The 12,020-nt window shown below is 48.5% G+C and overlaps 1 protein-coding gene across 4 annotated transcripts in view; it reads left to right on the top strand.

The window, feature by feature from the left end:
- Positions 1 to 2,208: 2,208 nt before the first annotated feature.
- Positions 2,209 to 12,020, top strand: part of IL17D (interleukin 17D) — a 31,333-nt gene continuing 21,521 nt past the window's right edge. The window contains exons 1-5 of one of the 4 annotated variants that reach the window (XR_011569762.1): positions 2,209 to 3,871; positions 4,326 to 4,621; positions 4,838 to 4,960; positions 5,438 to 6,589; positions 6,872 to 7,764. Coding sequence is in view for 3 of the 4 variants with exons in the window: in XM_070800301.1 (XP_070656402.1) it covers positions 3,857 to 3,871; positions 4,326 to 4,621; positions 4,838 to 4,960; positions 5,438 to 5,795 (792 nt within the window). In the remaining variant the exon portion in view is untranslated. Of the gene's footprint in view, positions 3,872 to 4,325; positions 4,622 to 4,837; positions 4,961 to 5,437; positions 7,765 to 12,020 lie in introns of those variants that run through there. The other 3 variants (XM_070800304.1, XM_070800301.1, XM_070800303.1) reach the window with 3 other exon arrangements.

Below are 12,020 nucleotides of genomic sequence, written 5' to 3'. Positions count from 1 at the left end.
GCAGCCTCAAGGGGCCTTCCCCAGCAGGACTCTGGGTGCGGGGTCAAGGCCAGGACTGCCTGCGTCCTCCGCAGTGCACCTGACTGGTTGGCCGTGTCCTGTGGACTTGCACTGGTGGGCAGTCAGGAGAAGTGGCTTGTCTGTGACACCTCATGAGAGGAGGGCCCATCTGTCTCATTTTGTTTCTGCCGTGTGCACATTTCTGTTAGGTGCAGGAGAGAAACACCTAATTAGAGCACGTTCCCTGCTCCCTAAAAAGGTCGTGACCCAATGGGGCAGGTGTTCAGCAAATACATGAGATGTCTGGTGTGTGGGAGAATCTGAGGACACTGTCATGACCAAGACACCACCACCCAGTCCTCAAAGAGCTTAAATTCTGGCCGGGGAGACAGATAGTGAATGTAGTTTTAGTGGGCTCTAGGGCAGTTGCTCTTCAGTCACTCAGTCATGTCTGACTCTGTGACCCCATGGACTGCAGCATGCCAGGCTTCCCTGTCCATCACCAACTCCTGAAGCTTACTCAAACTCATGTCCATTGAGTCTGTGATGCCATCCAACCATCTTATCCTCTGCCACCCCCTGCCCTCAATCTTTGTCAGCATCAGGGTCTTTTCCAATAAGTCAGTTCTTCGCATCAGGTGGCCAAAATACTGGAGTTTCAGCTTCAGCATCAGTCCTTCCAATGACTGTTTAGGACTGATCTCCTTCAGGATTGACTGGTTGGATCTCCTTGCAGTCCAAGGGACTCTCAAGAGTCTTCTCCAATACCACACTTCAAAAGCATCTGTTCTTCAGCACTCAGCCTTCTTTATGGTCCAGCTCTCATATCCACGCGTGACTACTGGGAACACCACAGCTCTGATGAGGGCAGTCAGAAGATGAAATGAAGGCGCATCAGGAGAGTGTTGATGGTGGAGGAGATGATCTGGGAACCCCTCTGGGAGAGGCGTTTGTATCAGTACCAGGTGATGATTCAAGGGCAGCAGTGCCCTGGGCAGGAGGAGCAGGTGCTAACCCACAAGCAGGAGGATCTGGGGGTGTTGGGGGCAGAGAGCTAGAGTGTCTGGGGCTAGATGTGGTGGGTGCAGTGTGCTCGGGAGCGGGCAAGGAGCCGCTGTCCACCAGGGAGGCAGGAGTAGGTCTTTTCTAGCAACAGCAGAGAGGAAGGTGAGTGATGTGACTTGATTTATCTTCTAGAAAGTGACCCCACTGGTGTCATGGGGATGGGGGAGGGGACCACTCGCAGAGGCCTGGGTGAGAGGTCACTGGGCTGGCCTTGTTCTGGGAGTGAGAGCTGTTGGGATTGGTCCAATTCAGCCCATGTTTAGGAAGTGGAGCGTGCCCGTGCAGGAGACTTGGGTTCAATCCCTGGGTTAGAAGGATCCTCTGGAGAAGGAACTGGCAACCCACTCGTGTTCTTCCCTGGAGAATCCATGGACAGAGGAAGGGGTCGCAAAGAATTGGACACAACTGAGCGCCTAAACACCACCACGTACTTAATGAAATAAACATGTTGACAGTTCAGTGCAGCCCTGACAAGTGAGAGAAAGGCACACCCAAGTCCTGATGAGGGAAGCCCAGAAGGGAGGCTGATGGCCACTTGCTGCTGAGGAGCTGAGCGGCTGCTGGTGTTGCCTTTTATGGAGGTGGGCGTTCCAGGGGGAAGGCCGTTGGTCACCCCAGGCCAGGGCTGCTGCTCTAATTCCTGGGGGAGAACAGCAGAAATTTGTGGGTGTTAGGTCATGGGAGGGCTGGAAGCAGCACGAGTAAGAAGTGTGTAGAGCCCGGGGCATGGAGGTGAAGGGGAGCAAAGATCCGAGGCCAGACATGGAAGCAAGTTATCTTGGGAAAAGAGACCGTGAGTCGGGAAGTGTGATGCACAGGGGTGTGGGTGGAGGCCTCAGGTATGTGGCGTAAACAGCTGTGTGTGGTCAGCCAGCTGTGTGAACTGAACAGAGTAGCTAAAAAGGATCAAGGGACTGGGGTAACTGTTGAACGGTGCGGGGAGGACACCAGGACTTGTTGGGGTGGGAAGGAATGGTGAAGAGGCAAGGTCAGAGGTCAGAGAATTGCAGAAGATGAGGGAAGAAAGTGCTAGTGCCTGAGGTGAGTCACAGGCTGCACTGGGAACCGGTATCCACAATGATCATACCTGGAGGTGGGGGGTGGGGTGTGTGTGCAAGGGGCGAGGCGGGGGAGAGGGATGGGCCTCCACACGCTCCAGTACCTGAGACCTGATGGGGAACGGTGGGTGGAGCCGGGGTAGCTACTTGGAGGCCAGTTTTGAAAGACTCCTCAGGTGTCCAAGGTGGGGAGTGAAGAGCAGGGGTGGGACATCCAGGTGCTGACAGAGGACACGGCAGAGGAAGAGGCGCTGACCTTCACAGGAGGGAAGGAGTTCTGGTCTGCCCTGACCCAGAAGGTGAGTGGAAACAGCTGCCCCCACAGTGGCTCTGGGTGCCTAGATGGAGGGCTGGGCTTTTGAGAACTTCCTTCCCTTTTTCTCACTTGTCTTAAGGTGGGATTTGAACTGTTAACATGTTTATTTCATAAGTATGTTCACTTCATAAGTATGTTCTGATCTGAGGGTACTGACTACTGGATTTTGCATCTGTTAGAATTTCTCAACTTTGTTTAGTATCAAAAAGACTAATTGTATGTTCTATCAAGTGGGCGAGCATGTTCAGTGTTTATGACCTTTCACAAAATGAAAACTGTTGGAAAATAAATATTTTCGTTTCCAAGTAACAAGGGAGGAGAGAGAAGTTGCCGAGTTATCAGACAGTGGAAGGTATTTCGTTGAATAATGCAGAGGGAACAGTCTGGTCTGTACCGCCTTACCTTTCAAAGTATTCCCACACCTTTACCAAATTGGGGGGGGGGGGGGGAAACAACCCACAAACAATATGCTTGTGCATTGCTATGTTTATTCCCATTTTACCGTAAAGGAAACAACACAATTTATCTACTAGTCAAAAAAGTAACCTCAAAAGGAACGTTTACTCACCAAGCTGTTAATTGCTTAAATTGGCAATTTCTGTGGGCTTTTTAGCAGTAGATAGGGCGATTCCTCTTCAGTTATAGGGTATTCAAGGCATACAAAAGTGTTGTTTTTCTACACAGCATAACTGAAATGTGTTTTCACCAATGATTTACAAGGCAAATACCAAAGCTAGAAACCGTTCAAGGAACCATAAATCGTGTATTTTCTGTACCTTCGGAAACCTTTCAGCTCTTATCATTCTTTTGTTTTTATTGGCGAAGTATAACTGCTGTGAAATGACCGTATTCACCAGGCCGCCACCTAAAAGCATTAAGGTAGATTTATATAACGAGCGAGCGCGTTTGGTTGTTCTTGAAGTAGAATCCCTCCAGGTAAGTATATTGTCTTTATTTACAAAGAATCGGTCTTATTTCACACCACTGCTCGTGCGTAGAGTCCCGGCTTCAGGAGCAGGCGTCCAGACACCCAAAGGTGCGCCCAAAGGTGCCGGTTTCCAGCCACAAAAGGGCAGTCTGGGTCGGGTGTTTGGTGCTCGGTTTTCTGAGCTGCTGGGGGGCGGGGGTGGGTGCAGAGAAGGGCCGTTTCCTGGGCGTTTGGGGGAAGGACAAACGGCCGCTTCCCCACCCGGTTCGGAACACTAAGTCTCCAGTCCCTCAGGAAGGCGTGGTGAGACAGGCTGCCTCCAGGCCCGCGCGCTCCTCTCCAGGTGCCCGTCGTCCCGGGGCTCTTCCCGCGCGGCCGGACCCTCTGACTTCCCTTCCAGCCGAGGCGCCTCCTTCCGCTCGCGCCGCGCCGCGCGGCTCCGCTCGGACGTGTCCGCGCCTCCGCGACCACCGGAGCCACTTCGCGGCAATGCTGGGGCCGCCGGTGAGTGCGCGGCGCGAGCGCTCGACTCAGTCCCGGGCCCGGGCGGCTCGTGGGGTCCGCGCGCCTCGGACACGCGGGGGCCGCCGAGGGGCCCGGGCGCCGTCACAGGCACTCGCAGCCCGCGGCGCAGCAGCCCGGCCGGCACACGCACACGCGCACCGCACACCCGCGCTCCGCGCGGACCCCGGCTCGGGGCGGCGGCGGCGAGGGGCGCGTGGGCCGGCGCGGGGCAGGGCCGCGGGGTCCCCGAGGACGGCGCACGGGTGGGGAGGGCGCGCGGGGCCCGGCGTGGTCCGCACCCATCCTCCGGGCGGGGGCGCGGGGCCCAGGGGTGGGGCGCGGGACGGGGCCCCAGAGGCGGAGGGCGCGGGGCGGGGACCCGGGATGGGGGGCGCGGGAGACCGGGGGTGCGGGCCCCTCCTGCGCGCGGCGCTGAGCGCGGCCTGTCCCGCAGGTCTGGGCGTTGGTGGCCGGTGTCCTGCTGGCGCTGTCGCCGGGCCGGGCGGGGGGCGCCCCGAAGGCGGGCCGGCGGCCAGCACGGGCGCGGGGCTGCGCGGACCGGCCCGAGGAGCTCCTGGAGCAGCTGTACGGGCGACTGGCGGCCGGCGTGCTCGGCGCCTTCCACCACACGCTGCAGCTGGGCCCGCGCGAGCAGGCGCGCAACGCCAGCTGCCCGGCCGGGGGCAGGCCCGCCGACCGCCGCTTCCGGCCGCCCACCAACCTGCGCAGCGTGTCGCCCTGGGCCTACAGGTGAGAGGGGCGCCGGGAGGGCGGGGGGTGCCAGGGGCCCGGACTCGGAGCAGGCCTTCCCGCAGAGGCCCTGCACCTTCCTCTGAGGGGACCGCGTCCTCCGGGGAATTCGTAGTTCTGCCAGACGCCCCAGGGTTTCTTGAGCACCTGCTCTTTGCCAGGTACGTGGTTAAGTGGAATCCACGGGGGACCGAGCCGGGTGGGCTTTTGTTACAGGGCTTTGTACCGTCGGCCCGTGCGGGTCTTGCAGATGTTTTCCGGGTGCCTGTGCCCGTCCAGGGACAGCTGGACATTGGATCTCAGTAACGCATCTTCCGAGTCTTCTAGCCGTGGCCGACGGTAGGGGCGGTGGGGGTCACCAGAGAGTAACTGAGGTGGGAGGAAAGGAGCTGAGCATGCCGTGGTTGGCGGGGTGAGGATGCGCGCGGCGCCGGGCACTTTGGAGGTTGGAAATCTTTCCATAGTTTCTCAAGAGGTCGGTCATCTCGGAGGAAAGGAGCAGCGTGCATACAGGGCCATTGTGGCTGCAGTGTCAGCACACGTGTGACTGTCCCCTTCTTTCCCCGCCATCCCCGTGCCAAGGCCCTCATAGACTGCACAAGGCGGGGGAGCCTTCACTCCGAAGCCTCGAGAAAGGGAAGGGGTGACCCGGAGGAAAGGAGGAGAGTGAGGGACCCAGGCCTGTATATATATGTGCTTGTGCGGGTGTGCATGTGTGTGGTGGGAGCACAGGCCTAGGTTTGACTTTAGCAGGGTTGCAAAGTTGATATTTATCCTTGAGGGTGTTTTTCATTCAAGGAAGCTGTCCTTGAGCAGGGTAAACTGGAAGAGAACATGGATACTCGAACTGGGGCGTAGAGGAGGTGAGGGCAGGACCAGTTGGAACAGCCTTGCTTCGGGAAGTGAAACTGACCAGGCTGAGTGGAGGATGGCTATTGCCGGAGGTAGGGGCTCAGGACAGACATCCACGCTGGGGTTTGTGTGCAGGGAACCCGTAAAGAACCCCAGGCTGCTTCCCTGGTCTCAGCCCCACCTTCCCGCCTCCCCTTGCTCCCTGCTTCTGCTCGTTCTGATACTCTTAGGACTCATCCTGGCGTTGGTCTCTGCCTTCCCTCCTCCTCCCACCACGCCCAGGGCCCGAGGGTGGGTTCTTGTCCGGCCCCCCTTCATGTAGCCTCCTGTACACCCTTTGTGTGCCAAGTGTCATCGTGGACAACACACTCCTCTCTGCAGGCGGGTAGCTGCTTCTCAGGCCAGGTGAGGCCCGGTGACCATGGGACCATGAGGGGCGTGTTTGCCACGCATCTGTCTTGCAGTGTCTTCTAGCAGCAGCACGAGGAACAGCTTGTTTGCGAAGACATGAGTTTTCAGAGCTGGGCCTGCTGGTTCTCATCCCTGAGACTGGGGGTTGGGGGCATGAGGGTGTGTGTGTGGAGACCTAGCCCCTGTCTCCCCAGGGGAATCCCCGGCCAGAGAGGGAGGCCTCGGAGGAGAGAGATGATTGTTGAGAACAGCAGCCAGTGTCCTGGGTGCTGCCAAGGAGCAGGAGTTACACCTGTGTGGTTTTCACGGGTCTCGAGGCCGGTGAGAGTGCATCTTATGAGGAAGTGGCAGCCGGCCCTACCTTCTGCAGGGGGTTGGCTTCTGGGCGGGGCCTGGGCTGCCGGTGGCTGGCTGCTGGGGGACCCCTCTCCGCCCCAACCTCGGATTGCCTCCCGACCTCCTGAGTTTCTGTGAAGATTAGAAAAAGTCGTGCACGTGGCAGCCAAGAACCTATTCTAAGCTGTGGATGGCGGGGTGGCTTCTTAGGTGTTCTTGCCTGGCAGGTCTTGAGCAGAATAGTGGCCTTACTTGTGTGGAGTCAGCTCAGACTCAGAGTGGTGTTTAAGGCTAGAACAAAGGGAACTGGATGAAGCCACTACTCGCCAGACCAGAAAGGCACAGAAAAGACCACTTTATGGGAATAAGGTAGGCTTTGAAATAGAAACTTGGACTATAAGGTAGCTTTCAGTGTCTTTAAGGGAGAGACAGGTCATTTGATAAATGGTGTTGGGACTGTGTAACCAGCTTGTAAAAGATGCAATTGGATCTCACCCCTGTATGAAAATGAGTTCCAGATGACTCAAAGACTTAAGTGGGAAGAATAAACCACAAAAACACATAAAGAGCGGTCAATTATATTCATACTCTTCAGTGGAGAAGGCCTGTTTAGTAGTTTCCAGTCCTCTAATGGGCTTCCCTGGTTGCTAGGTGATGGTGAATCTGCCAGCCAGTACCGGAGACCTGGCTTCCATCCTTGGGTCGGCAAGATCCCCTGAAGGAGGGAATGGCAACCCTGTCCAGATTCTTGGCTGGAGAATCCCATGAACAGAGGAGCTTGTTGGGCTGCATGGAGTGGCAAAGAGTTGGACACGACTGAGCAACAAAGGACATTATACAAGAGACCCCCAAAGTCACAAAAGAGGAGATCGATACATTTAATTGCATAATTATCTGCCATTTCTTCTTGGCAAAATTGAAAAAAAAATACAGCGGCAAACTGGAAGAAAATATGGTACAAAATCCATGTGACAAAGAGCTTGTTTTATAAAGAGTGCTTACAAACCAAGAAAAAGATGTGATGAAAGGATGACAGAGGCCGTGGACTGTCCTGGACAGACCTTGCCTTCAGGTGTAGTGTTGTGCCGAGAGACCGTTCCTCGTGGGGCATTCATCAGGCGGGGCTGCAGGTGTGTGAGGGGAAAGGGTCTCCCAACCCAGTGTCGGTGTGACTGGTCCAGCTTCCATGGAAGAGAGTTGGAGAGTAACTATGACAGTTTCAAATCCCTACCTTGTCCTTCGGTAATTTCCTCTCCCCATTGGCAACCAGCCACTAGTTTGCTCTTTGTATCTGTTTTGTTTTATTGCTTCTTTTCTGTTTTTTAAGATGTCACATACAAAAGGGTAACAGTGTTTGTCTTTTTCTGAATATTACCCTCCAGATCTGTCCACAGTTCTGCAAGTGGCAAAATTTCATTCTTTTTCTGTGGCTAATATTCCCTTATATATATTTACCATGTCTTTATCCATTTGCTTGTTGATGGACACCTGGGTTGCTTCCATGTCTTGGCTATTGTAAACAATGTTTTATGAATTTTTGGGTACATGTATCGTTTTTCATTTTTTCTAGATTTATATCCAGGAGTGGAATTGCTGGATCATATGGTATAACAGTTCTAGTTTTTAAAAAATTATTTATTTACTTTTGGTTGTGCTGGGCCTCCGTTGCTGTGCAGGCTTTTTTCTGTAGTTGTAGCGAACAGGGGCTACTCTCCAGTTTCAGTTTGCACTGAAACACAGGTTTCTCATTGTGGTGACTTCTCTTGTTGCAGAGTACAGGCTCCAGGGCACGTCGGCTTCAGTGATTGCGGCCCCCCAGGCTCTAGAACATAGGCTCAGTTGCTGTGGTGCATGAGCTTAGTGGTTGCGAGGCATGTGGGACCTTCCTGGACCAGGGATCAAACTGGTGTCTCTTGTTAGACACCAGTTTACCACCATTGTTTACCACTGAGCTAACAGTGAAGCCCTATTGTTGGTTTTTTGAGGAATGTGCACAATTTTCCATAGAGGATGCACCAATTACACTCCCACCCACAGTGCACAAGGGTTCCTTTTTCTCCACATCCTCACCACCATTTGATTTTTGTGATCTTTTTGATGATAGCCATTCTGACAGGTATGAGGTGATAGCTCTTTGTGGTTTTGATTTGCATTTCCCTGATTAGAAGTGTTGAGCATCTTTTCATGTGCTTGTTGGTCATCTATATATCTTCTTTGGAAAAATGGGTATTCAAGTCTTCTGCCCTTTTTTAATTTCTTTTTTTATATTGAGTTGTATGAGTTGTTTGTATGTTTTTGATAGTAATTCTTTATTGGTTTTAAAAGTTGCAGGTATCTTCTCCCATTCAGTAGATTGACTTTTCACTTTGTTATTAGTTTTCTTTGCTGTGCAAAAGCTTGTAAATTTATTTATTTTTGCTTTCATTTCCTTTGTCTTAAGAAAAGAATTGAAAAAATATCACTATGATTTATGTCAGTGTTCTGCCTGACCTTTTGTTGTGAATGTATAGAAATGCAACAGATTTCTCTATATTAATTTTGTTGTCTACAAATTTACTGAATTCATTTATGAGCTGTAGCAGTTTTCTGGTGGCATCTTTAGGATTTTCTATGTGTAGTATCATGTCATCTGCAAACAGTGACAGTTTTACTTCCTTTCCAATTTGGATCCCTTTTATTTTTTTTTCTTCTGATTGCTGTGGCTAGGACTTCCAATAGTATGTTGAATAAAAGTAGTGAGAGTGGGCATTCTTGTTTTCTTTCTTTCTGTCTTGAATTTTACTTTTCCACATTTTTTAGAAAATCAACTCTCTGTTTTAGAGGTGAGAGTTCTATTTTTTTTTATTTTTTAATTGAAGTATAGTTAATTTACAATGTAGTGCTCCAGGTGTACCATAAAATGATTCACTTATATGTGTGTGTGTGTGTACACACACATACCCACTTTCCCCTGGTAACCATAAGGTTGTTTTCTACATCTGTGACTTTGTTTCTGTTTTGTAAATAAGATCATTTTACATTTTTATAGATTTCCACATATATGGGGTGTCATATATTTGTCTCTCTCTGTCTTCACTATGATAATCTCTAGGTTCATCCATGTTGCTGCAAATAGCTTTATTTCATTCTCTTTTATGGTTGAGTAATATTCCATTGTATATATGTACCACATCTTTACCCGTTCATCTGTTGATGGACATTTAGGTTTCTTTCATGTTTTAGCTATTGTAAATAGTGCTGCATTGAACATTGGGGTGCGTGTATTATTTCAAATTATGTTTTTTGACAGGATATATGCCCAGGAGTGAGATTGCAGGATCAGACGTTAGCTCTGTTTCCTGCATACTGTTTTCCATAATGGCTGCACCAACTTGCATTCCCTCCAACATCTTCTCTAGCATTTATTGTTGGTTGACTTTTTTATTGATGGCTGTTCTTAGGAGGTGTTACCTCATTGTAGTTTTGATTTGCATTTCTCTAAAAAGTAGTGATGTTGAGAGCATTTTTTAATGTGCTTTTTGCCCATCTGTGTGTCTTCTTTGGAGAAATGTCCATTTAGTTCTTCTGCTCATTTTTTGATTGGGTTGTGGGTTTTTTTTTTTTTTTTCTTTTTTGATATTGAGCTGCCTGAACTGTTTGTGTATTTTAAAGGTAGAATCCCTGGTTGGTCGCCTCATTTGCAAATATTTTCTCCCATTCAATGGGTTGTCTTTTCATTTTGTTTATGGTTTCCTTTGTTGTGCAAAAACTTTTTAAGTTTAATTTGGTCCCATTTGTTTGTTTTTGTTTTAATGTCCACTACTCTAGGAGGTGGATTCAAAAAGATCTTGCTGCAGTTTATGTCAAAGAGTGTTCTGCCTATGTTTTTCTCTTAAGAATTTTATAGTATCCAGCCTTACATTTAGGTCTTTAATCCATTTTGAGCTTATTTTTGTGTATGAGGTTAGAGAATGTTCTGATTTCATTCTTTTATATGCAGCTGTCCAGTTTTCCCAGCACTTACTGAAGAGACTATCATTTTATCATTGTTTATTCTTGCTTCCTTGTTGTAGATTAATTGATCATAAGTATGTGGGTTTATTTCTGGGCTTTCTATCCTGTCTGAGCTAATATGTCTTTTTTTTTTTGCCAGCACCATACTGTTTTGACTACTGTAGCTTTGTAGTATAGTCTGAAGTCAGGGGGTATGATTCTTCCAGCTCCATTTTTCTCAGTATATGTGGAGGTATGTTCCCTCTATACCCAGGACTGGAGAGTTTCGTTTTTTTTTTTTAAACCATAAATGGATTTTGAATTTTATCCAGAGCTTTTTCCTGCATCTATTGAAATGATCATATGATTTTTATTCTTCAGTTGGTCAGTGTGGTGTATCACACTGATTGATTTATTGATACTGAAAAAATCCTTGCATCCCTGGGATAATCCTACTTGATCATGGTGTGTGGTCCTTTTTAGTGTATTATTGGAATCAGTGTGGTAATATTTTGTTGAGGATTTTTGCATGTGTTCATCAAGTGATGTTGACCTGTAATTTTCTTTTTTGTATGATATCCTTGTCTAGTTGTGGTATCAAGGTGATTCTGGCCTTGTAGAATGAATTCAGATACATTCTTCCCTCAGTTTTTTTTTTTTTTAAATAGTCTTCAGAATGATCAACTGTTCTCTAAATGTTGCTGGAATTCACCCATGAAGCCATGTGGTTCTGCACTTTTGTTTGTTGGGTGTTTTTTAAAGTTATTGATTCAATTTGATTACTGGTCTGTTCATATTTTCTGTTTCTTCCTTGTTAAGTCTTGGGAGATTGTACATTTCTGGGAATTTGTCCTTTTCTTCTAGTTTTGCTATTTTATTGATATAGAGTTGTTTGTAATAGTCTTTTATGATCCTTTGTATTTCTGTGGTATCAACTGTAACTTTTCCTTTTTCATTTTTGGTTTTAACCAAAATTTCTTTTGATGACTCTGGATAAAGACTTATCAACTTTATCTTTTCAAAGAGCCAACTCTTAATTTTATTGATCTTTTTATTTTCCTATTTTTTTTTTTTTGTCTCAGTGTCATTTATTTCTGCTCTGATTTTATCTTTCCTTCTACTAACTTTGGGTTTTGTTCTTACTTTTTCTAGTTCATTTAGGTGCAAGGTTAGGTTGTTTGAGATTTTTCTTGTTTCTTGAGTGTGTGTCACTATAAACTTACCTCCTAGAACTATTTATTTTTTTTAATTTTTAAAAAATACTTATTGAAATAGTCTTCATACTTTTTGTTCAAATGCCCTTAGGTATGTTTTTAAGTTAATATTTATGTATTTATTTTTGGCTGTGCTGGCTTTTTGTTGCTACCTGAGGGCTTTCTCCAGCTGCCAGCTCCAGCAAGCAGGGGCTGCTCTCTGGTTGTGGTGTGAGGGCTTCTCATTGCAGTGGCTTTTCTTGTTGTGGATCGTAGGCACGTGGGCTTCAAGAGTTGCAGCTCTTGGGCTCCAGAGCCTGGGCTCATTAATTGTGGCACACGAGCTCCCCAAGGCATGTGGGATCTTCTTGGACCAGGAATTGAACCAGTGTGCCTTGCATTGCAAGGCAGATTCTTCACCAGTTGGACTACCAGGGAAGCTCCTTTTTTTCGTTTTTAATTGAAGTGTAGTTTTTATTACATTTTGATTACATTTGATTACATTACACACAATACAATGTTGTATTGGCTTCTGGTGTATAGTAAAGTGATTCAGATATACATGTATATAGGCATGTGTGTGTGTGTATATATATGTTTCATATTCTCTTCATTATGTTTTATTATTGATATTG

This window comes from Bos indicus, chromosome 12 (genome assembly GCF_029378745.1).
Source record: "Bos indicus isolate NIAB-ARS_2022 breed Sahiwal x Tharparkar chromosome 12, NIAB-ARS_B.indTharparkar_mat_pri_1.0, whole genome shotgun sequence".
Classification (NCBI taxonomy): domain Eukaryota; kingdom Metazoa; phylum Chordata; class Mammalia; order Artiodactyla; family Bovidae; genus Bos; species Bos indicus.
This window is presented reverse-complemented; position numbering and strand designations above follow the sequence as displayed.